Source organism: Notolepis coatsorum (assembly GCF_963971535.1).
Source record: "Notolepis coatsorum genome assembly, chromosome: 3".
Taxonomy (NCBI): Eukaryota; Metazoa; Chordata; class Actinopteri; order Aulopiformes; family Paralepididae; genus Notolepis; species Notolepis coatsorum.
The window spans coordinates 84,938,105-84,964,339 of NC_140167.1; the positions used below are offsets into that span (position 1 = coordinate 84,938,105).

At 45.4% G+C, this 26,235-nt stretch overlaps 1 protein-coding gene across 1 annotated transcript in view; it reads left to right on the top strand.

Moving 5' to 3' along the window:
- LOC311225881 (ephrin type-B receptor 1-like) overlaps positions 1-26,235 on the top strand; it is a gene marked incomplete at both ends in the record, with an annotated part of 121,349 nt that overhangs the window by 92,102 nt on the left and 3,012 nt on the right. Inside the window, 2 exons of the mRNA XM_084311273.1 lie at positions 6,068-6,223; positions 10,891-10,894. Of these exons, the coding sequence (XP_084167399.1) occupies positions 6,068-6,223; positions 10,891-10,894 (160 nt within the window). The remainder of the gene's footprint in view (positions 1-6,067; positions 6,224-10,890; positions 10,895-26,235) is intronic.

Genomic DNA, 26,235 nt, shown 5'->3' on the forward strand with positions numbered 1-26,235 from the left:
CCATGCCAACTTCGTTCCTCCGGCTCCCGGGGAGCTCCTGACGTCCGGTCCGGATCATGCTCCTGCTCCTGTCCCCGGGGAGTCACCTGCCTCTGTCTTCTCATCTGGTCTCGTCTCTACCTCCGGCCCGGCCTCCACGCCCGGCCCTTCCTCCTCGTCTGATCCCGGCTCCTCGTCCGGTCCCGGCTCCTCGTCTGGTCTCACCTCAGCACCCGGGCCTGCGTCTTCTACTGGTCCCGGCTCTTCGTCTGGTCCCGCCTCTACATCCAGGTCGGCTTCTGCGTCTGGTCCAGTCCGACGCCGTGGTCTGCGCCATGGTCGACGCCGTGGTCTACGCCGGGAGAGACCCCCGTCTGGGGTCCTTCGCCCAACCCCGAGGTCTACTCCTGGAGAGGCCCCCGTCCGGGGTCCCGCTCCGGGGTTGGCGCCCTCGTCCCTTTGTCCCGACGCCCCACTCCAGGCCTCTGTCTTCATTTTGAACACACACACGCCCACACCCAGACTTCTCCCAGTCCTTGCCCCCTTCGTCCTGGTCTCGTTCCGTCTCCGACCCCCCCTCGGTGGCCCTCTGTCTTAGTCTCCAGCCCCCCCTCATCTGGCCTCTGTCTCCGTCTCGGATACACACACACACACCCAGACATCTCCCGGTCCTCGTCCCCTTCGTCCTGGTCCTGTTCCGTTTCCGGCCCCCTCTCGGCGGCCCTCTGTCCCCGTTTCCGGCCCCCCTCGCCTGTTCCCTGTCTCTGTTGCAAACACACACACCCACCCAGTTCTCTGTTACAAGAGAGAGGAGACCCAGGGTTTTCGATGGACATCAAACTGTCATAAAACTACACTACCCAGCTCACACCAGCCTCTGTCAAAGCTGTTGAAAATATTATTTGCGAAAAATTCGGACATTATTTTTGTGATTATATCTCACGGGTCGAACAAACCTGAGCGTTATTGCCACAAAATAGAACATAGTTTGTTTCTTTACCTTTCTGTGAATGTCTAGGAAAAAAAACTCTACTTGATCTGATGGAAAATGGCGGAGCTATGGACATTATAAAAAAGTAACTGTACCTACAGTAGATTTCATTCACTGTATTTGTTGCCCTGTCACAGGCGCCTGGTGGTACTAAATCCAGATTGAACTCTGTCATTGGAAAGAGGAGATTTGGCCCGATCCATAGATGTATTATGTACTTGGCCATAATAAGGTAATTTATAGGTCTGATATTTGTATTTGTATTTTTATTTTCTTTCGGTACTGTATCTACAAAACTGTAAATCATCTGCCCTTTATTAATTGGCTTAGGATTTTTATACATGTGACAAAACACGTTACCACCATGTGAGAAGGAGCTGTATAGAAAGTACCTTTGTACAACGACAACCTGGATATGAAAAGAGAGAGAGAGAGATAGAGAGAGAGAGAGAGAGAGAGAGAGAGAGAGAGAGAGAGAGAGAGAGAGAGAGAGAGAGAGAGATGCTTGTTGCCATAGTGACAACGCCCCACGTGTATGAGCAGTGATGTTGAATAGACGACCTTGGGTAGTCAGACTACACACACACAATGTTGTCAGCCCATTGACAGTTTTGAAAATACATCAATGAGAAGAGAATGTCAAGCATAGAGAGAAACAGAGAGAGAGGGGGAGAGAGCGAGAGGGGGGGCAGAGTTTCTGTTGATTTTGTACAGGAGGGGTAGAGAGACAGGCCGTGTGTCTGTGGTCTGTGCTGCAGTGTCCTGACACATCCTGACGCGTGAACACTTTCCCTAAGCCAGTTGTACTTTTGCGCGATCTGATTGGCCACTGACGTTTCTGGTCATGTGACATGTGCGCCAATCCTGGGCCAGCAAGTTCTGCGCCTATTTTCTGGGTCTAACAGCCTGCAAACTACCTAACGCCTAGTTTATCACTGGTTAAGCTTAGGCGACTCTTTCGAAGTTGGTTAAGGTTAGAGTTTGGAATCAGGGCTGGTGTTCTATCGGCCTGCTCTAAGACAAACTCTAACCTTAACCAACTTCGAAAGAGTGCCTAAGCTTAACCGGTGGCAGAACTTGCCGTCCCACGATTGGCGCACATGTCACATGACCAGAAACGTCAGTGGCCAATCAGATCGCGCAAAAGTACAACTGGCTTAGGGAAAGTGTTCACGCCGTCCTGACACATCCTGACACATCCTGACACGTCCTGACATGTCCTGACACATCCTGACACATGTTCTGACACTTCCTGAGAGTATGAGTACCAAGCCACTCAACATGAGGATGCTTCAGGAACACCTGTTAATTAAATTCAAAGGGGCTTTATTGACATGGGAAACATATGTTTACATTGCCAAAGCCAGTGTTAAAACAAACAAAACTAAGCAGAACAATCAAACAGAGAAATCAGAAGAAATCAGTATAGTACAGAAGGAATTTTTTGTGTGATTGTCTTAATGGTGGTTGTATTCCTTTGGATGTCCTTTTCTTGTCATATCAGCTCACAAATCTTGCTGCTGTGTTTGCACATTGTTGTATTTCTCCCAGTAGGTATGGGAGTTTTGAGTTATTTGCCATGTTTTTAAAGTCTGTTTGGGTGTTTGCAATTTGTGGGAAGTATATGTCTCTGATATCTTGGTATAGTGGGCAGGTTGTTAAGAAGCTCGGTTTCCACCTCTTCCCTTTTTTTTTTTTTTTTTTATTATCTTTTTTTCCCCTCCTTTTTTCCGATTTTTCTCCCATCCCACTATTAGTTGTTATGCCAATTCCCAACCCCCTTCCTGGTTGTTGCGCACTCCCCCCTACTGTTGGTCCGAGAGGCCGGAGACTGTCACATGCTTTCCTCCGATGCATGCGCAGCCAGCCGGCAGCCAGCCTGGCCGCGCAGATTCTCACTGGGAGAGTGTAACGTGTGGGAGGCCGCACTACCTCTCTCCAGATCCTACCCTTGCTGAGCAGGCGCCCCGACCGAACTGTAGGGGTCGCTGTCCACAACGCCCAGGACCCACCCACGGCTCCCCTCCCCCTAACTCAGCCAAACGAGTTAGTATAGCGATCAGCCCGAGCCAAGGCAATGCTGACTCTCCGGGAGTCGAGACCGCAGCCTCTTGCATTGGTGACGAGCACAATCTCCGCTACGCCACCTGACCGCCTGGTTTCCACCTCTTCTTGTGTGCGGTGGGTGCACAGTTTGTCTTCTCTTGGGAGCCAGGTCTCGATGGCTAGGCTGTGCTCGCTGAGTCTGTACCTAGTCAAGGATCTTCTTAGTTTTGGGTCAGTCACAGTGCTCAGGTATTCTGCCACTGTGTACTCTCTGTTTAGGGCCAAATAGGATTCCAATTTGCTCTGGTTTTGGGTTGATTCTTTCCAATGTGTCAGATCGTTTTCTTTTTGTTTTCTTATAATTTGGTTTAGTCCAGTGTGGTTTCTGTCTGGTGGCTCTGCTTCTGTTTGTGAGCAGAGTCCCAGGTCCAACTGGCTGAGCAGGCATCTCTATAGGGTCTCTCTGTAGGTGAGGGCTTTGTTATGAAGTGTGCCACTTTCCTTTAGGTGATTATAGAATTGAAATGCTCTTTTTTGGATTTTGATAATTAGTTGGTATCTTCCTAGTTCTTTATTTGGTGTTTTCCATTGGGTGCAGAGAATGGATTTGCAAAATTCTGCATGCAGACTCTCAATCTGGTGTTTGTCCCATTTTGTGAAGTCTTGGTTTGCAAGTGGGCCCCAGACCTCGCAACCATACAGGGAAATGGGTTATATGACGGAGTCTAATATTTTGAGCCAGGTTTGAATTGGAATGTCTATCTTGATGTTCCAATCCAATCCAACTTTATTTATGAAGCGCTTTAACAGCCACAGGGGCACAAAGTGCTGTACAGAGGGAGCATATTAAAAACTATAAGCAGCACTAAAAATTGATAAAAAAAACAACAGTACCAAAAAAAAGAGAAAAAAAAGGTAAACATAGGCAGCAATACAAATTTAAATAGATCAGAGTACTTAAAAAACATTTAAAAGCAAAGGACACAGTAACAAAACGATACAACAATAACACAGTAAGACAATAAGATCATAAAATCAACAAGCTACATGGTGTCGAAAGCCAGAGAGAAAAGGTGGGTCTTAAGGAGGCCTTTGAAACGGGGCAGTGATGAGGCCTGCCTAATCTGCAGTGGCAGCTCGTTCCACATTTTGGGGGCGACAACGGAGAAGGCACGGCCCCCCCTGAGCTTACGCCTAATTGTAGGCACTAGTTGTATGTTCCTTTTGATAGCATAAAAAGCCCTTCTTGCTTTGTCTCTCAGGTCGTTCACAGCTTGGTTGAAGTTCCCTGTGGCGCTGATGTTTAGGCCGAGATAGGTGTAGTTTTTTGTGTGTTCTAGAGAAATTGTGTCTAGGAGGAATTTGTGTTGTTGTAGGCTGAGCCTTTTTTGGAATATCATGACTTGTTTTGGTTAGATTTACTGTCAGTGCCCACTGCCCAGGTCTGGGAGAATTTGTGTAGAAGATCAAGGTGCTGTTGTAGCCCTTCTTTTGTTGGAGACAGCAGCACCAGATCATTCTCGAAGTCAACTTCCTGTCTGTTATTGCTACGCAACTGCAGCGTGGGGGGAAACTGCCCCGCCTGGTACATTGTGTACACTATTTAGTGGAGAAACGGATAGTTAAAGCGGCAAATTAAAGACAATCAAGCAGACTTTTCTTCAGTCCTTCACAATGCCAAAGAACTGCTGTGTTACGCGTTATACTAATGACAAAAACAGAAATCCAAATCGGAAGTTTTATACCATCACAGAGGAAAAAGTGGCTGGTGGCTAACGTTCGGCTAACTCGCTCTGATGTTGTGGTCGTGGTAATCAGGGGGAGTTTCTTTGACTCATATCTCGCCTTAGAATCACCAGAAAGGCTTTCGAAATAGTGAAATGCCATGTTGGCCTCAATATTTTCAAAACAAATCGTATGAAAATGTTATGAAATGAACAAGAATGTGATAAAACATGTAATAAAAACGGAGCTCAATGCATGGATTTGATGGTAGAAATCCGTATGGTCGACCGTCCCCCTATACCAAGATGGCGGCGGTCTCGTGACATCAGAGTGTCTTCGAGAATCTGCAAACAGCAGGCATTTTACTTCTGTGTTTTCTAGGGGGATGCCAGGTGCTGCAGCTTGTTCCAATGTTTTTGCCAGTTTGTTGATGTATATGTTGAAGAGGGTTGGACTCAAACTGCACGCCTGTCTAACCCCACGGCTTTGAGGAAAGAAGTTGGTGTGTTTTTCCTCAAACCTCACAGCACATGTGTTGTTGCTGTACATTGACTTTATGATGTCGTAGGTTTTCCCTCCAATGCCACTTTCTAATAGCTTGTACAGCAGACCCTCGTGCCAAATTGAGTCAAATGCTTTTTGGAAGTCAACAAAACAGGAGTATAATTTGCTTTTGTTTTTATTTATTTGGTTGTCGATTAGGGTGCTGAGGGTGAGAATGTGGTCTGTTGTACGTGATTTGGTAGGAAGCCAATCTGTGATTTGCTCAGGGCATTGTTGTTTGTGAGGAAATGTATGAGTCTGTGGTTGATGATCATACAGAGGATTTTTCCAAGGTTGCTGTTGACACAGATCCCACTGTAATTGTTTGGGTAAAATTTGTCTCCACTTTTGTGGAGCAGTGTTGAGTCCTTGGTTCCAAATATTGGGGAAGATCCCGCAGCTAAGGACAATGTTAAGGAGTTTTAGCCAATTGGAATTTGGAGTCTGTGAATTTGATGATTTCATTTAGGTATACCATCCGCGCCACAGGCCTTCTTGGTTTTAAGTGATTTTATTTTGTCCTATAGTTCTTGTAGTGTAATTGGGGAGTCTAGCGGGTTCCGGTAGTCTTTTATGGTTGACTCTAGGCTTTATAGTTTATCTTGTATGTGTTTTCGCTGTTCATTATTTTGTATTGGGCTAAAGAGATTGGAGAAGTGGTTTACCCATTCTCTCTCTCTCTCTCTCTCTCTCTCTCTCTCTCTCTCTCTCTCTCTCTCTCTCTCTCTCTCTCTCTCTCTCTCTCTCTCTCTCTCTCTCTCTCTCTCTCTCTCTCTCTCTTAGCGTGTCCTCAGGGTACTTTCAAGTCGTCTCAGGGCTCAGGTCTCTGCCAGCAGTGTCCAGCCAGCAGCAGGTCTACAGTGGAGGCTGCCATGCTGTGTGGCTGCCGGACCGGGTATTACCGCGGAGACATGGACCAACCAGAGGACGCATGCACCAGTGAGTGTCTCTCTCTCTCTCTCTCTCTCTCTCTCTCTCTCTCTCTCTCTCTCTCTCTCTCTCTCTCTCTCATTCATAGACCTATGCAATCTAATTTCAAAATTATGACGATTTTTTTTTATAAAACAAAATACGTATATATTTAAGATTTTTTTTTTACTTTTTACTTTACTTATTTAAATGATGACGATTCTGACTTGAGTTATTTTGTATGTTACAAGATACTTAAGTTTAAGCACTTTCATATATGTTATGTTGTCTGTTTAAGAAAAGTGCAATAAATGATTTTATTGAAAAAATAAGAATCATGTGAGAGAATCGTGATCTCAATCCTTAGAGAAAAATCGTGATTCACATTTTAGCAAGAATCGCCCAGCCCTAAGTCAAAGTGTATATTTTCAGCATTATGTTTGTTTACCAACTGTTATTAGTGAAATATAAGATTATAGAAATCTCAGGACATGGGATTCAGAAACCGGCGCATTACGAAAAACTACACTACCCAGCTCATGCCAGCCCCTGTCAAACTTTGAGCCGTGAAACGTTATTGGCATAAATTAGAATGCAGTTAATTTATCTATCTTTCTGTGAACGTTATAGGCCTGATATTCTATATTCTATAATCATATTTAAAATTGCATGTGTCCGGATGGCAGAAACGACATTACCCAGCTCATGCCAGCTTCCTGCAAGCAAATTACTTGTGGATGCATTTTTTTTATTTCTCTTATTATTATCTACCTCAAAACTGAATGTTATTGGCATATATTGGAGTTACATTAGTTTGTCTACCTTCTGTGAGCGTTTAGCAACAATCCGCGTTTCAAACCGAAAATGGCGGAGCCGTATCCATTATAAGAATGGAACTGTCCATACAGTAGATTTCATTCTCGGTTCTTCATGCACGCCTGGTGATACTAAATCCAAATTGAACTCTGGCATTGGAAAGAGTAAATTTGGCCCGATCCATAGATGTGCAAGTTGACTATAATAGGGTTAGGGTTAGGATCATTTATATTTTCATCAATACGTTTGTTTACCAATAGGTTTAAGTGTTATTCGTGAGATTTTTGTTTTTGAAAATGTGTTGTTGTGATCACGGAAATCCGCCATTTTGAAAAAGCGACCGTCGCTGAATGTAGTAATTTTGAGTCATTTTGAGAAGAGGACATCCAGAGCTTTTAATGAGCATTGGAATTTTTTTAAACTACACTTCCCAAAGGCTTCTAGCTCCCTGCAAGCAAATTACTTGTTATGAATTCTTTTTAATTCTCTTATTACTCTGGATTACATACCACAAAACTGAACGTTATTGGCATATATTGGAGCGCAGTTAGTTTGTCTCCCCTATTTTGAGCATTTAGCAACCATCCGATTTGAAATCAGTTTCAAAATGGCGGAGCTCTTGCAAGAATAAAAAACCTACTGTACATACAGTAGATTTCATTCTCTGTTCTTCCTAAATCCACTAAAACTTGGCCATTTGAAAGAGAAGATTTTGCCCAATCCATAAATGTGCGAATTGGCTATAATAAGGTAATTTATAGGCCTGCTATTCTATATTATTTTTTTGTATCCACTTTTTCTCCTCCTGTTTTTCTGTGTTTTTCTCCCATCCCAATTTTTTGTCATTATGCCAATTCCCCCCTCCCCTTCCTGGTCGTTGCTCGCATGTGCCCCCCACTGGTCGGTCTAGGGAGCCCTGAAGTCTATCAGATGCTTCCTCCGAGACATAGGAGACAGCCAGCAGCATCTTTTCACCTGCCAGCGCGGACTCTCATTGGTGAGGTGTAACGTGTGGGAGGTCACACTACCCTCACCATCTCCCTCCCTCGCTGTGCAGGCGCCCTGACCGACCTGTAGTAGTCGCTGTTTACAACGACCATAATACCACCCCACCAGCTTCCATCCTGCTGACTCTGCCAATTGAACCAGTATGACGGCCGGCCAAGCCGGAGGCAACGCTGACAGCCGGATTCGATACCAGTGTCTCTCGCGTTGGTGACGAGCGCTTAGTCCGCTGCGCCATCCAGCCACCCTTGCTATTCTATATTCTATAATAATATTTCAAATAGCATTGGTCCGGATGGCAGAATTCAGTACTGTATCTACAAAACCTTCTGTTTAATCATCTTCCCTTTATTAATTTGCTTAGATTTTTTGTACACTTGATCTGAAAAAAGGTGCTGAACGAGCTCAGTGGCAGTTTTTCATGTCTGGTCATTTTTAGCATGGTGTTATTCACTGTCAAAGATGCAAAGAAAAATCATAATTTATATTCTCCTTTGTTTCATCACAATTTACTCAAGCCTAGTAACAGACACAATATATCTGACACTGGGAATACATTCCATGAGATCCATAGATGTCCCTAGATACCAAGAACATGCAAATGGATCTTGTAGAAGTGGAGCAATCTTCCATTTATGTATTTTAGGCGGATGCGTGCGTGTGTCAGGGCGGTGATCAATTTGATCCCAACGCCTGAAGCTTTGGATCTACTGTATGTCTCTTGAGGTGGTGGACTACAATGGGTTTAGGTGTTTACACTGTTAGAAACCTGTCTTGTTTATACAAGTTAGCTATATATTTTTTTTGAAAAACAGGGTTTTTGAGGTGATGAAATCACTCCACCCAGGCAGCAGTGGTTTGGCAAAAAATAATTCTGAGTATATATCTGCTTAGAAAACAAAAATGTCAACGCCTGTGTGTGTGCGTGCATGCGTATGCCTGTGTGTGTGGTATATGGAAAAGGCAGGTTTGGTGTCCCTATTTACTCTTGTAAATTAAATAACATATCTTTTCACACCTGGCTTAGAACTCTAACCGAAGAGAGATATTTTACTGGTCTAAATAGGCAGTACCTGGCTTTGGATCTAGCTTTGGAGCTAGCTTAGATCTAGCTTTGATCTAGCTTTGGATCTAGCTTTGGAGCTAGCTTAGATCTAGCTTTGGTTCTAGCTTTGGTTCTAGCTTTGATCTAGCTTTGGTTCTAGCTTTGATCTAGCTCTGATCTAGCTTTGGATCTAGCTTTGGAGCTAGCTTAGATCTAGCTTTGGTTCTAGCTTTGGTTCTAGCTTTGATCTAGCTTTGGTTCTAGCTTTGATCTAGCTTTGGATCTAGCTTTGGAGCTAGCTTTGGAGCTAGCTTAGATCTAGCTTTGGTTCTAGCTTTGGTTCTAGCTTTGATCTAGCTTTGATCTAGCTTGATCTAGCTTTGATCTAGCTTTGGTTCTAGCTTTGATCTAGCTTTGGTTCTAGCTTTGAACTAGCTTTGGATCTAGCTTTGATCTAGCTTTGGATCTAGCTTTGATCTAGCTTTGGATCTACTGTATGTCTCTTGAGGTGGTGGACTACAATGGGTTTAGGTGTTTACACTGTTAGAAACCTGTCTTGTTTATCCAAGTTAGCTATATATATTTTTTGAAAAACAGGGTTTTTGCGGTGATGAAATCACTCCACCCAGGCAGCAGTGGTTTGGCAAAAAAAAATCTGAGTATATATCTGCTTAGAAAACAAAAATGTCAAGGACGGCCGGGTAGCGCAGCGGACTAAGCGTCTGTCTACCACCGCAGAGACAGTGGGATCGAATCCAGGTGCGGTACCTCCGGCTTGGTCGGCCGTCCATACTGACACAATTGGCAGTGTCAGTGGGTGGGAAAGCCGGTGGGGTGGGTCCTGGTCGTTGTAAACAGCGACTCCTACAGTTCGGTCGGGGCGCCTGCACAGCGAGGGAAGGATCTGGGGGAGGTAGTGTGACCCTTCCACACGTTACACTCCCCCAGTGAGAGTCCGCGCTGCCAGGTGAAAAGAAGCGGTGGGCTGGGTACACATGTGTCGGAGGAAGTATGTGATAGTCTCGCCCTCCCAGACCGACGGTAGGGGGTAGAGTGCGCAACGACCAAGAAGGGGATTGGGAATTGGCATAACAACTAACATTGGGATGGGAGAAAAACGGAAAAAGGAGGGGAAAAAAACATTGGAGGTGGTTGGGTGGGTGGGGTGGGGGGGTTGGGTAGGAGGGGTGTGTGTGTTCTATATATAGAACTTGTAAGTCACTTTGGATAAAAGCGTCAGCTAAATGACTAAATGTAAATGTAAATGTAAATATATAATATACTGTATGTGTGTGTGTTCTATATATAATAAATATACTGTATGTGTGTGTGTTCTATATATATATAATAGATACTGTATGTGTGTGTTCTATATATAATATATACCGTATGTGTGTGTGTTCTATATATATAATACTGTATGCGTGTGTGTCATATATCTATATAATATATACTGTACAGTATGTGTGTGTTATATATATATAATATATACTGTATGTGTGTTCTATATATAATATATACTGTATGTGTTTCTGTATTTATGTGCATGTGTGTGTGTGTGTAGTGTATTTTTCTCTTCTTTATGAAGTCCAAGGTTGAATATGAGCCTGTTTTCCATATGAATGTCTGACACTTCAAGGCGTGTGTGTGTGTGTGTGTGTGTGTGTGTGTGTGTGTGTGTGTGTGTGTGTGTGTGTGTGTGTGTGTGTGTGTGTGTGTGTGTGTGTGTGTGTGTGTGTGTGTGTGTGTGTGTGTGTGTGTGTGTGTGTGTTGGGGTCATCATTTCTTTGTGATGTCACTCTGTGTCTCTTAATGTTTGATCTTGTAAAAGATCTGTGAGCTCTAAGACTGAGACTGGCACTCCAAAAACGGAATGTGTGCAGACCAGTAGTAAAGGCGGAAAATGGGCAGTGCGATGCCCCCACTTAGCTTGCATCTCTGAAGGAGAGCTTTGGAGATTCTGGGTGTTTTGTTGCCCCATAAAAAATAGCCTATCATTCGGTCAAGTGTCTTAAAGAAGTTTTGGGACAGGAGTTTGAAACAAATAGAGACATTTAGGTAGAATGTTCATTTTTATGCTGTTCGCTCTGCCAATCAACGAGAGTGGGAGACTACTCCATCTCTGAAGGTCAGACTTGGTCTTGGAGACTAGGGTGGCAAAGTTAGCAGAGAACAAGCCAAATAATGAACGGGTGACGTTAATACCAAGGTATTTAAAGCCGGACGTGCTAAATTTAAAGGGCAGGTCAGAGTGTTGAAAATTCAGGGCACAGTTATTAATGGGGTAACAGTCACTCTTTTGAAGAGTTCATTTGTATCCCGAGAATGAGCTAAAATTGTCCAGGATAGATAGAATGGCTGGGATACCGTATCTGCAGGTTTCTATCTGTCTCTATTATATTTATGATTCTCATAATCGGGATATGGTGTTTAAATGCCAAGATGTGTGTGTGTGTGTGTGTGTGTGTGTGTGTGTGTGTGTGTTTATGAAGCATGCAGACATGCAGACATACATGCAGACATACATACAGACAGACATACAGACAGACAGACAGGCAGGAAGACAGACAGGCAGACAGACAGACAGACAGACAGCCAGCCAGCCAGCCAGCCAGCCAGACAGACAGACAGACAGACAGACAGACAGACAGACAGACAGACAGACAGACAGACAGACAGACAGACAGACAGACAGACAGACATTAGAAGCTGTTCTCTCCAACAGACAGAGTATAATCCCTGCTCCCTGCTCCCACATCAAACTGACCCAATGCCCAGTGCTAATGAAATAGAGTAACAGAGGTTTGAACACACTGAAGTAAAAGTTTTGTGGACTCACATTTATTTTTACTGGTTGCCAGAGAGACTCAGAAGGAGCTTCTATCCCCAGGCCATCAGGATGCTCAATGACTCTATGTAACATCATCAACCCATCCATCTACACTCATTGCACACACATCCACATGCACACACTCACTTTAAACAAACACTCACCTTAACACTCACTGTAGACATCTATTTATTAAAGAGATGCAAATGAGATACCTAATTTGCATTTGCTCCTTGCCTTAAAAAAAGTGTTTGTACCTCATTGTCTGCATTTGTACCTCATTGTCTGCATTTTCACTTAATTGTACTTAGGTTGTACTTTAGTTTGTATATTGTATTGTATATTGTATAATGTAGTGTTATTCCTCTTTTACTTACTTTTTTACTGTATGAAGCACATTCTCAAGGGCTCATACAGAACCAAGCATTTCCCTGTAAAGTACATGTACTTTATATGTGACAAATAAAAAACAAACTTGAAAACTTGAAACTATGTAGTACAGGTCCAAAGTTTATAAAAGTCCCACGGAAAATGAATGTTTTTAAAGGTTTTTGTAATGTGTGTACCAGTAAAATTCTGCATGATTATCCAAAATGGCCGGCCGCTGCCATTCATTTCGATGCTCTCGTCAAAACAGTGGACTTCTTCGTCTTCTTGTGCCACCTTCCCCCACTGTGAGCGCCCGTCTGGGAACACGTTTGGAGCAGATGCTTCTTGGCGGTCTCCGGAGCGTCTGGTTCTTTATTGAGACCGTAGGAAGGCTGAGAATGAGACAGAGTAGGGGAGACACAGGAGAGAATGTTCTTTATTGAGACAGTAGGAAGGCTGAGAATGAGACAGAGTAGAGGAGACACAGGAGAGAATGTTCTTTATTGAGACAGTAGGAAGGCTGAGAGGGAGACAGAGGAGAGAATGTTCTTTATTTGAGACAGTAGGAAGGCTGAGAGGGAGACAGAGTAGGGGAGACACAGGAGAGAAGGTTCTTTATTGAGACAGTAGGAAGGCTGATAGGGAGACAGAGTAGAGGAGACACAGGAGAGAAGGTTCTTTATTGAGACAGTAGGAAGGCTGAGAGGGAGACTGAGTATGGGAAAGGTTCTTTATTGAGACAGTAGGAAGGCTGAGAGGGAGACAGAGTAGAGGAGACACAGGAGAGAAGGTGCTTTATTTGAGACAGTAGGAAGGCTGAGAGGGAGACACAGGAGAGAAGGTTATTTATTGAGACAGTAGGAAGGCTGAGAGGGAGACACAGGAGAGAAGGTGCTTTATTTGAGACAGTAGGAAGGCTGAGAGGGAGACACAGGAGAGAAGGTTATTTATTGAGACAGTAGGAAGGCTGAGAGGGAGACACAGGAGAGAAGGTTCTTTATTGAGACACTAGGAAGGCTGAGAGGGAGACAGAGTAGAGGAGACACAGGAGAGAAGGTTCTTTATTGAGACAGTAGGAAGGCTGAGAGGGAGACACAGGAGAGAAGGTTCTTTATTGAGACAGTAGGAAGGCTGAGAGGGAGACAGAGTAGAGGAGACACAGGAGAGAAGGTTCTTTATTGAGACAGTAGGAAGGCTGAGAGGGAGACACAGGAGAGAAGGTTCTTTATTGAGACAGTAGGAAGGCTGAGAGGGAGAGAAGAGACACAGGGGTTCTTTATTGAGACAGTAGAAAGGCTGAGAGGGAGACAGAGTAGGGGAGACACAGGAGAGAAGGTTCTTTATTGAGACAGTAGGAAGGCTGAGAGGGAGACAGAGTAGAGGAGACACAGGAGAGAAGGTTCTTTATTGAGACAGTAGAAAGGCTGAGAGGGAGACAGAGTAGGGGAGACACAGGAGAGAAGGTTCTTTATTGAGACAGTAGGAAGGCTGAGAGGGAGACATAGTAGAGGAGACACAGGAGAGAAGGTTCTTTATTGAGACAGTAGGAAGGCTGAGAGGGAGACAGAGTAGAGGAAACACAGGAGAGAAGGTTCTTTATTGAGACAGTAGGAAGGCTGAGAGGGAGACAGAGTAGAGGAGACACAGGAGAGAAGGTTCTTTATTGAGACAGTAGGAAGGCTGAGAGGGAGACAGAGTAGGGGAGACACAGGAGAGAAGGTTCTTTATTGAGACAGTAGGAAGGCTGAGAGGGAGACAGAGTAGAGGAGACACAGGAGAGAAGGTTCTTTATTGAGACAGTAGGAAGGCTGAGAGGGAGACACAGGAGAGAAGGTTCTTTATTGAGACAGTAGGAAGGCTGAGAGGGAGACAGAGTAGAGGAGACACAGGAGAGAAGGTTCTTTATTGAGACAGTAGGAAGGCTGAGAGGGAGACAGAGTAGAGGAAACACAGGAGAGAAGGTTCTTTATTGAGACAGTAGGAAGGCTGAGAGGGAGACAGATTAGAGGAGACACAGGAGAGAAGGTTCTTTATTGAGACAGTAGGAAGGCTGAGAGGGAGACAGAGTAGGGGAGACACAGGAGAGAAGGTTCTTTATTGAGACAGTAGGAAGGCTGAGAGGGAGACAGAGTAGAGGAAACACAGGAGAGAAGGTTCTTTATTGAGACAGTAGGAAGGCTGAGAGGGAGACAGAGTAGGGGAGACACAGGAGAGAATGTTCTTTATTGAGACAGTAGGAAGGCTGAGAGGGAGACAGAGTAGAGGAGACACAGGAGAGAAGGTTCTTTATTGAGACAGTAGGAAGGCTGAGAGGGAGACACAGGAGAGAAGGTTCTTTATTGAGACAGTAGGAAGGCTGAGAGGGAGACAGAGTAGAGGAGACACAGGAGAGAAGGGTATTTATTGAGACAGTAGGAAGGCTGAGAGGGAGACAGAGTAGAGGAGACACAGGAGTGAAGGTTCTTTTTTGAGACAGTAGAAAGGCTGAGAGGGAGACAGAGTAGGGGAGACACAGGAGAGAAGGTTCTTTATTGAGACAGTAGGAAGGCTGAGAGGGAGACAGAGTAGAGGAGACACAGGAGAGAAGGTTCTTTATTGAGACAGTAGGAAGGCTGAGAGGGAGACAGAGTAGGGGAGACACAGGAGAGAAGGTTCTTTATTGAGACAGTAGGAAGGCTGAGAGGGAGACAGAGTAGAGGAGACACAGGAGAGAAGGTTCTTTATTGAGACAGTAGGAAGGCTGAGAGGGAGACAGAGTAGAGGAAACACAGGAGAGAAGGTTCTTTATTAAGACAGTAGGAAGGCTGAGAGGGAGACAGAGTAGAGGAGACACAGGAGAGAAGGTTCTTTATTGAGACAGTAGGAAGGCTGAGAGGGAGACAGAGTAGGGGAGACACAGGAGAGAAGGTTCTTTATTGAGACAGTAGGAAGGCTGAGAGGGAGACAGAGTAGGGGAGACACAGGAGAGAATGTTCTTTATTGAGACAGTAGGAAGGCTGAGAGGGAGACAGAGTAGAGGAGACACAGGAGAGAAGGTTCTTTATTGAGACAGTAGGAAGGCTGAGAGGGAGACACAGGAGAGAAGGTTCTTTATTGAGACAGTAGGAAGGCTGAGAGGGAGACAGAGTAGAGGAGACACAGGAGAGAAGGGTATTTATTGAGACAGTAGGAAGGCTGAGAGGGAGACAGAGTAGAGGAGACACAGGAGTGAAGGTTCTTTTTTGAGACAGTAGAAAGGCTGAGAGGGAGACAGAGTAGGGGAGACACAGGAGAGAAGGTTCTTTATTGAGACAGTAGGAAGGCTGAGAGGGAGACAGAGTAGAGGAGACACAGGAGAGAAGGTTCTTTATTGAGACAGTAGGAAGGCTGAGAGGGAGACAGAGTAGGGGAGACACAGGAGAGAAGGTTCTTTATTGAGACAGTAGGAAGGCTGAGAGGGAGACAGAGTAGAGGAGACACAGGAGAGAAGGTTCTTTATTGAGACAGTAGGAAGGCTGAGAGGGAGACAGAGTAGAGGAAACACAGGAGAGAAGGTTCTTTATTAAGACAGTAGGAAGGCTGAGAGGGAGACAGAGTAGAGGAGACACAGGAGAGAAGGTTCTTTATTGAGACAGTAGGAAGGCTGAGAGGGAGACAGAGTAGGGGAGACACAGGAGAGAAGGTTCTTTATTGAGACAGTAGGAAGGCTGAGAGGGAGACAGAGTAGAGGAGACACAGGAGAGAAGGTTCTTTATTGAGACAGTAGGAAGGCTGAGAGGGAGACAGAGTAGAGGAGACACAGGAGAGAAGGTTATTTATTAAGACAGGTAGCGACTGCTACCAGACATTGACCTGGGACTTATAGGAACCCAAGGGGGACAAAGTAGACTACCCTGGTACTTTGATTAATGTATACTCAGTAGATAGTAAATTATTATAACACTACCTCTTGCATACTGCACCTCATGTGACACTGTGAATAATGTGAATATTCCTCAGCTAGTCAGATAGTAAATTATATTGACCATATTGATCAAATTGTTTACACTGCCTGTGTTGTCTTTTACTACCTGTATACTGTGTTGTTTTACTACCTGTACCCCTCCCCCCCTCCCCCCCATGCTGCTATGATGCCTGAATTTCCCCAAGGGGATCAATAAAGGAATATCTTATCTCTTATCTTATCTTATTGAGACAGTAGGAAGGCTGAGAGGGAGACAGAGTAGGGGAGACACAGGAGAGAGGGTTCTTTATTGAGACAGTAGGAAGGCTGAGAGGGAGACAGAGTAGAGGAGACACAGGAGAGAAGGTTCTTTATTGAGACAGTAGGAAGGCTGAGAGGGAGACAGAGTAGAGGAGACACAGGAGAGAAGGTTCTTTATTGAGACAGTAGGAAGGCTGAGAGGGAGACAGAGTAGAGGAGACACAGGAGAAAAGGTTCTTTATTGAGTGAATTCCTCAAAATAAGCCCTGCACAACCGTCCACAGTAATGATACCATAGCTGGTCAAATCTGCAATATGTGTGTCTAGACCCGCCCTGAGTCTAAATAGGATTCATATCCCCCCTCTCTCTCTCTCTCTCTCTCTCTCTCTCTCTCTCTCTCTCTCTCTCTCTCTCTCTCTCTCTCTCTCTCTCTCTCTCTCTCTCTCTCTCTCTCCCTCTTGCTCTCTCCCTCTCTCCCCCTCTTCACTCACCTCTCTCTCTCTCTCTCTCTCTCTCTCTCTCTCTCTCTCTCTCTCTCTCTCTCTATATGGGTAACGCATGTATTCCCGGTAACCTGCCCCATTTCTAAGCCATATAACCCAGGACGTTATACAAACAACATTAAAATCTTTTCTCATGTCAAGAATGATTGTTATAGATGCCAAAAAAAAAAAAAACATCATGTAATGAGGGATGGCGGACCTCTAAAGTTGACCTAAGTTACCGGGAATACCAATTCACTATCTCCTCCAATTTAAGAGAGAATTAAAATGTTTTTGTTGTTTTGTAGGGATATCATCATCATGTAACATAATACCATAGTTCTCTCCGAGTTATCTCAAGAGAATTCAAATGTAGCTGAATCTGAAGGAAAAATACGGGTAGAGGGATATGAGTCAACATAGTTCATGGCCTTCAATTGATGACAAACAAAAAAGGCTTAATTTTCATGGCAGATGCATGATATGTTTTGGGCATGATCTTGGCACCCCAATGAACAACCAAAATGAGTTTCGTCTTTTGTGGCCAATTATTTTAGGAGATAATTACGTTTCACATATTGATCCCAGGTTACCGCGAATACCTATCCTCACAATTCCAGATAAACACTTAAATCTCCTATTTTACTAAAGATTGGTGAGATTTTATTTTTGGAAATCATAACAGCAATAATAAGGGTTATGTGTAAACCAGAATTACTAGAATGTGTTGTGTTTTGTCTGTTAAAATGAGCAAAAACAAGGAAAGGGTATTCCCAGTAACTTAACAAACAAGTGCAAAAAATACAGTTCTAGAACAAGTATTTTAATTTTTTCTATATTCAAGAAAGTGGAAAGGAACCCAACATTTTCAATTGTCTGCACACAATCGTTGTTTTGTTATTCCAAGATGGCATTTGAACTGAATTTTGGAAAAAACAGGTATTCCTGGTCACCATGCCCCTAGTCAGTCTACACCAACCTGCCCCTAGTCAGTCTACACCAACCTGCCCCTAGTCAGTCTACACCACCACCATGCCCCTAGTCAGTCTACACCACCACCATGCCCCTAGTCAGTCTACACCACCACCATGCCCCTAGTCAGTCTACACCACCATGCCCCTAGTCAGTCTACACCACCACCATGCCCCTAGTCAGTCTACACCACCACCATGCCCCTAGTCAGTCTACACCACCACCATGCCCCTAGTCAGTCTACACCAACCTGCCCCTAGTCAGTCTACACCACCACCATGCCCCTAGTCAGTCTATACCAACCTGCCCCTAGTCAGTCTACACCACCACCATGCCCCATGTCAGTCTACACCACCACCATGCCCCTAGTCAGTCTACACCACCATGCCCCTAGTCAGTCTACACCACCACCATGCCCCTAGTCAGTCTACACCACCATGCCCCTAGTCAGTCTACACCACCACCATGCCCCTAATCAGTCTACACCACCATGCCCCTAGTCAGTCTACACCACCACCATGCCCCTAGTCAGTCTACACCACCATGCCCCTAGTCAGTCTACACCACCACCATGCCCCTAGTCAGTCTACACCACCACCATGCCCCTAGTCAGTCTACACCACCATGCCCCTAGTCAGTCTACACCAACCTGCCCCTAGTCAGTCTACACCACCACCATGCCCCTAGTCAGTCTACACCACCACCATGCCCCTAGTTAGTCTACACCACCATGCCCCTAGTCAGTCTACACCAACCTGCCCCTAGTCAGTCTACACCACCATGCCCCTAGTCAGTCTACACCACCGTGCCCCTAGTCAGTCTACACCACCACCATGCCCCTAGTCTGTCTACACCACCATGCCCCTAGTCAGTATACACCACCATGCCCCTAGTCAGTCTACACCAACCTGCCCCTAGTCAGTCTACACCACCACCATGCCCCTAGTCAGTCTACACCACCACCATTCCCCTAGTCAGTCTACACCACCACCATGCCCCTAGTCAGTCTACACCACCACCATGCCCCTAGTCAGTCTACACCACCACCATGCTCCTAGTCAGTCTACACCACCATGCCACCATTCTATTATATATGCTAGCCTACCCCTGATAATATTAATACATTTAATTAATGTGTTAGCTTGTAGCTAACGGCCTGGGCCTCCATGTTGTGTTGTTAGCTTGTAGCTAACGGCCTGGGCCTCCATGATGTGTTGTTAGCTTGTAGCTTGTAGCTAACGGCCTGGGCCTCCATGATGTGTTAGCTTCAATTAATTAATTACCGGAATACATATAAGTTACCGTGAATACCTATATGGTAATAGTATTCCTGGTAACCTCTCCTTTTCACAAGTCACCGGAATACATATCAATATCTAAAGTTACCGTGAATACCTATCAGGTTACGGGAATACCTATTTAGGTAACCAAGAATACCTAGGCATGGTATTCCTGGTACCTAAAGGTATTCTCGGTTACCTATAGGTTACGGGAATACCTTTCTCCAGTTACCGGGAATGCTTTACAGATACCTCTCTCTCTCTCTCTCTCTCTCTCTCTCTCTGAGGCTGAGAGGGAGACAGAGTAGAGGAAACACAGGAGAGAAGGTTCTTTATTGAGACAGTAGGAAGGCTGAGAGGGAGACAGAGTAGGGGAGACACAGGAGAGAAGGTTCTTTATTGAGACAGTAGGAAGGCTGAGAGGGAGACAGAGTAGAGGAGACACAGGAGAGAAGGTTCTTTATTGAGACAGTAGGAAGGCTGAGAGGGAGACACAGGAGAGAAGGTTCTTTATTGAGACAGTAGGAAGGCTGAGAGGGAGACAGAGTAGAGGAGACACAGGAGAGAAGGGTCTTTATTGAGACAGTAGGAAGGCTGAGAGGGAGACAGAGTAGAGGAGACACAGGAGTGAAGGTTCTTTATTGAGACAGTAGAAAGGCTGAGAGGGAGACAGAGTAGGGGAGACACAGGAGAGAAGGTTCTTTATTGAGACAGTAGGAAGGCTGAGAGGGAGACAGAGTAGAGGAGACACAGGAGAGAAGGTTCTTTATTGAGACAGTAGGAAGGCTGAGAGGGAGACAGAGTAGGGGAGACACAGGAGAGAAGGTTCTTTATTGAGACAGTAGGAAGGCTGAGAGGGAGACAGAGTAGAGGAGACACAGGAGAGAAGGTTCTTTATTGAGACAGTAGGAAGGCTGAGAGGGAGACAGAGTAGGGGAGACACAGGAGAGAAGGTTCTTTATTGAGACAGTAGGAAGGCTGAGAGGGAGACAGAGTAGAGGAGACACAGGAGAGAAGGTTCTTTATTGAGACAGTAGGAAGGCTGAGAGGGAGACACAGGAGAGAAGGTTCTTTATTGAGACAGTAGGAAGGCTGAGAGGGAGACAGAGTAGAGGAAACACAGGAGAGAAGGTTCTTTATTAAGACAGTAGGAAGGCTGAGAGGGAGACAGAGTAGAGGATACACAGGAGAGAAGGTTCTTTATTGAGACAGTTGGAAGGCTGAGAGGGAGACAGAGTAGGGGAGACACAGGAGAGAAGGTTCTTTATTGAGACAGTAGGAAGGCTGAGAGGGAGACAGAGTAGAGGAGACACAGGAGAGAAGGTTCTTTATTGAGACAGTAGGAAGGCTGAGAGGGAGACAGAGTAGATGAGACACAGGAGAGAAGGTTATTTATTGAGACAGTAGGAAGGCTGAGAGGGAGACAGAGTAGGGGAGACACAGGAGAGAAGGTTCTTTATTGAGACAGTAGGAAGGCTGAGAGGGAGACAGAGTAGAGGAGACACAGGAGAGAAGGTTCTTTATTGAGACAGTAGGAAGGCTGAGAGGGAGACAGAGTAGAGGAGACACAGGAGAGAAGGTTATTTATTGAGACAGTAGGAAGGCTGAGAGGGAGACAGAGTAGGGGAGACACAGGAGAGAGGGTTCTTTATTGAGACAGTAGGAAGGCTGAGAGGGAGACAGAGTAGAGGAGACACAGGAGAGAAGGTTCTTTATTGAGACAGTAGGAAGGCTGAGAGGGAGACAGAGTAGAGGAGACACAGGAGAGAAGGTTCTTTATTGAGACAGTAGGAAGGCTGAGAGGGAGACAGAGTAGAGGAGACACAGGAGAAAAGGTTCTTTATTGAGTGAATTCCTCAAAATAAGCCCTGCACAACCGTCCACAGTAATGATACCATAGCTGGTCAAATCTGCAATATGTGTGTCTAGACCCGCCCTGAGTCTGATCTGATATCATGAATCTCTAAATAGGATTCATATCCCCCCTCTCTCTCTCTCTCTCTCTCTCTCTCTCTCTCTCTCTCTCTCTCTCTCTCTCTCTCTCTCTCTCTCTCTCTCTCTCTCTCTCTCCCTCTTGCTCTCTCCCTCTCTCCCCCTCTTCACTCACCTCTCTCTCTCTCTCTCTCTCTCTCTCTCTCTCTCTCTCTCTCTCTCTCTCTCTCTCTCTATATGGGTAACGCATGTATTCCCGGTAACCTGCCCCATTTCTAAGCCATATAACCCAGGACGTTATACAAACAACATTAAAATCTTTTCTCATGTCAAGAATGATTGTTATAGATGCCAAAAAAAAAAAAAAAACATCATGTAATGAGGGATGGCGGACCTCTAAAGTTGACCTAAGTTACCGGGAATACCAATTCACTATCTCCTCCAATTTAAGAGAGAATTAAAATGTTTTTGTTGTTTTGTAGGGATATCATCATCATGTAACATAATACCATAGTTCTCTCCGAGTTATCTCAAGAGAATTCAAATGTAGCTGAATCTGAAGGAAAAATACGGGTAGAGGGATATGAGTCAACATAGTTCATGGCCTTCAATTGATGACAAACAAAAAAGGCTTAATTTTCATGGCAGATGCATGATATGTTTTGGGCATGATCTTGGCACCCCAATGAACAACCAAAATGAGTTTCGTCTTTTGTGGCCAATTATTTTAGGAGATAATTACTTTTCACATATTGATCCCAGGTTACCGCGAATACCTATCCTCACAATTCCAGATAAACACTTAAATCTCCTATTTTACTAAAGATTGGTGAGATTTTATTTTTGGAAATCATAACAGCAATAATAAGGGTTATGTGTAAACCAGAATTACTAGAATGTGTTGTGTTTTGTCTGTTAAAATGAGCAAAAACAAGGAAAGGGTATTCCCAGTAACTTAACAAACAAGTGCAAAAAATACAGTTCTAGAACAAGTATTTTAATTTTTTCTATATTCAAGAAAGTGGAAAGGAACCCAACATTTTCAATTGTCTGCACACAATCGTTGTTTTGTTATTCCAAGATGGCATTTGAACTGAATTTTGGAAAAAACAGGTATTCCTGGTCACCATGCCCCTAGTCAGTCTACACCAACCTGCCCCTAGTCAGTCTACACCAACCTGCCCCTAGTCAGTCTACACCACCACCATGCCCCTAGTCAGTCTACACCACCACCATGCCCCATGTCAGTCTACACCACCACCATGCCCCTAGTCAGTCTACACCACCATGCCCCTAGTCAGTCTACACCACCACCATGCCCCTAGTCAGTCTACACCACCATGCCCCTAGTCAGTCTACACCACCACCATGCCCCTAATCAGTCTACACCACCATGCCCCTAGTCAGTCTACACCACCACCATGCCCCTAGTCAGTCTACACCACCATGCCCCTAGTCAGTCTACACCACCACCATGCCCCTAGTCAGTCTACACCACCACCATGCCCCTAGTCAGTCTACACCACCATGCCCCTAGTCAGTCTACACCAACCTGCCCCTAGTCAGTCTACACCACCACCATGCCCCTAGTCAGTCTACACCACCACCATGCCCCTAGTTAGTCTACACCACCATGCCCCTAGTCAGTCTACACCAACCTGCCCCTAGTCAGTCTACACCACCATGCCCCTAGTCAGTCTACACCACCGTGCCCCTAGTCAGTCTACACCACCACCATGCCCCTAGTCTGTCTACACCACCATGCCCCTAGTCAGTATACACCACCATGCCCCTAGTCAGTCTACACCAACCTGCCCCTAGTCAGTCTACACCACCACCATGCCCCTAGTCAGTCTACACCACCACCATTCCCCTAGTCAGTCTACACCACCACCATGCCCCTAGTCAGTCTACACCACCACCATGCCCCTAGTCAGTCTACACCACCACCATGCTCCTAGTCAGTCTACACCACCATGCCACCATTCTATTATATATGCTAGCCTACCCCTGATAATATTAATACATTTAATTAATGTGTTAGCTTGTAGCTAACGGCCTGGGCCTCCATGTTGTGTTGTTAGCTTGTAGCTAACGGCCTGGGCCTCCATGATGTGTTAGCTTCAATTAATTAATTACCGGAATACATATAAGTTACCGTGAATACCTATATGGTAATAGTATTCCTGGTAACCTCTCCTTTTCACAAGTCACCGGAATACATATCAATATCTAAAGTTACCGTGAATACCTATCAGGTTACGGGAATACCTATTTAGGTAACCAAGAATACCTAGGCATGGTATTCCTGGTACCTAAAGGTATTCTCGGTTACCTATAGGTTACGGGAATACCTTTCTCCAGTTACCGGGAATGCTTTACAGATACCTCTCTCTCTCTCTCTCTCTCTCTCTCTCTCTCTGAGGCTGAGAGGGAGACAGAGTAGAGGAAACACAGGAGAGAAGGTTCTTTATTGAGACAGTAGGAAGGCTGAGAGGGAGACAGAGTAGGGGAGACACAGGAGAGAAGGTTCTTTATTGAGACAGTAGGAAGGCTGAGAGGGAGACAGAGTAGAGGAGACACAGGAGAGAAGGTTCTTTATTGAGACAGTAGGAAGGCTGAGAGGGAGACACAGGAGAGAAGGTTCTTTATTGAGACAGTAGGAAGGCTGAGAGGGAGACAGAGTAGAGGAGACACAGGAGAGAAGGGTCTTTATTGAGACAGTAGGAAGGCTGAGAGGGAGACAGAGTAGAGGAGACACAGGAGTGAAGGTTCTTTATTGAGACAGTAGAAAGGCTGAGAGGGAGACAGAGTAGGGGAGACACAGGAGAGAAGGTTCTTTATTGAGACAGTAGGAAGGCTGAGAGGGAGACAGAGTAGAGGAGACACAGGAGAGAAGGTTCTTTATTGAGACAGTAGGAAGGCTGAGAGGGAGACAGAGTAGGGGAGACACAGGAGAGAAGGTTCTTTATTGAGACAGTAGGAAGGCTGAGAGGGAGACAGAGTAGAGGAGACACAGGAGAGAAGGTTCTTTATTGAGACAGTAGGAAGGCTGAGAGGGAGACAGAGTAGGGGAGACACAGGAGAGAAGGTTCTTTATTGAGACAGTAGGAAGGCTGAGAGGGAGACAGAGTAGAGGAGACACAGGAGAGAAGGTTCTTTATTGAGACAGTAGGAAGGCTGAGAGGGAGACACAGGAGAGAAGGTTCTTTATTGAGACAGTAGGAAGGCTGAGAGGGAGACAGAGTAGAGGAAACACAGGAGAGAAGGTTCTTTATTAAGACAGTAGGAAGGCTGAGAGGGAGACAGAGTAGAGGATACACAGGAGAGAAGGTTCTTTATTGAGACAGTTGGAAGGCTGAGAGGGAGACAGAGTAGGGGAGACACAGGAGAGAAGGTTCTTTATTGAGACAGTAGGAAGGCTGAGAGGGAGACAGAGTAGAGGAGACACAGGAGAGAAGGTTCTTTATTGAGACAGTAGGAAGGCTGAGAGGGAGACAGAGTAGATGAGACACAGGAGAGAAGGTTATTTATTGAGACAGTAGGAAGGCTGAGAGGGAGACAGAGTAGGGGAGACACAGGAGAGAAGGTTCTTTATTGAGACAGTAGGAAGGCTGAGAGGGAGACAGAGTAGAGGAGACACAGGAGAAAGGTTCTTTATTGAGACAGTAGTGAAGGTCTGAGAGGGAGACAGAGTAGAGGAGACACAGGAAAAGGTTCTTTATTGAGTGAATTCCTCAAAATAAGCCCTGCACAACCGTCCACAGTAATGATACCATAGCTGGTCAAATCTGCAATATGTGTGTCTAGACCCGCCCTGAGTCTGATCTGATATCATGAATCTCTAAATAGGATTCATATCCCCCCTCTCTCTCTCTCTCCTCTCTCTCTCTCTCTCTCTCTCTCCTCTCTCTCTCTCTTCTCCTCTCTCTCTCTCTCTCTCTCTCTCTCTCTCTCTCTCTCTCTCTCTCTCTCTCTCTCTCTCTCTCTCTCTCTCTCTCCCTCTTGCTCTCTCCCTCTTGCTCTCTCCCCCTCTTCACTCACCTCTCTCTCTCTCTCTCTCTCTCTCTCTCTCTCTCTCTGAGGCTGAGAGGGAGACAGAGTAGAGGAAACACAGGAGAGAAGGTTCTTTATTGAGACAGTAGGAAGGCTGAGAGGGAGACAGAGTAGGGGGAGACACAGGAGAGAAGGTTCTTTATTGAGACAGTAGGAAGGCTGAGAGGGAGACAGAGTAGAGGAGACACAGGAGAGGAAGGTTCTTTATTGAGACAGTAGGAAAGGCTGAGAGGGAGACACAGGGAGAGAAGGTTCTTTATTGAGACAGTAGGAAGGCTGAGAGGGAGACAGAGTAGAGGAGACACAGGAGTGAAGGTTCTTTATTGAGACAGTAGAAAGGCTGAGGAGGGAGACAGAGTAGGGGAGACACAGGAGAGAAGGTTCTTTATTGAGACAGTAGGAAGGCTGAGAGGGAGACAGAGTAGAGGAGACACAGGAGAGAAGGTTCTTTATTGAGACAGTAGGAAGGCTGAGAGGGAGACAGAGTAGAGGAAACACAGGAGAGAAGGTTCTTTATTAAGACAGTAGGAAGGCTGAGAGGGAGACAGAGTAGAGGAGACACAGGAGAGAAGGTTCTTTATTGAGACAGTAGGAAGGCTGAGAAGGAGACAGAGTAGGGGAGACACAAGAGAGAAGGTTCTTTATTGAGACAGTAGGAAGGCTGAGAGGGAGACAGAGTAGAGGAGACACAGGAGAGAAGGTTCTTTATTGAGACAGTAGGAAGGCTGAGAGGGAGACAGAGTAGAGGAGACACAGGAGAGAAGGTTATTTATTGAGACAGTAGGAAGGCTGAGAGGGAGACAGAGTAGGGGAGACACAGGAGAGAAGGTTCTTTATTGAGACAGTAGGAAGGCTGAGAGGGAGACAGAGTAGAGGAGACACAGGAGAGAAGGTTCTTTATTGAGACAGTAGGAAGGCTGAGAGGGGAGACAGAGTAGAGGAGACACAGGAGAAAAGGTTCTTTATTGAGTGAATTCCTCAAATAAGCCCTGCACAACCGTCCACAGTAATGATACCATAGCTGGTCAAATCTGCAATATGTGTGTCTAGACCCGCCCTGAGTCTGATCTG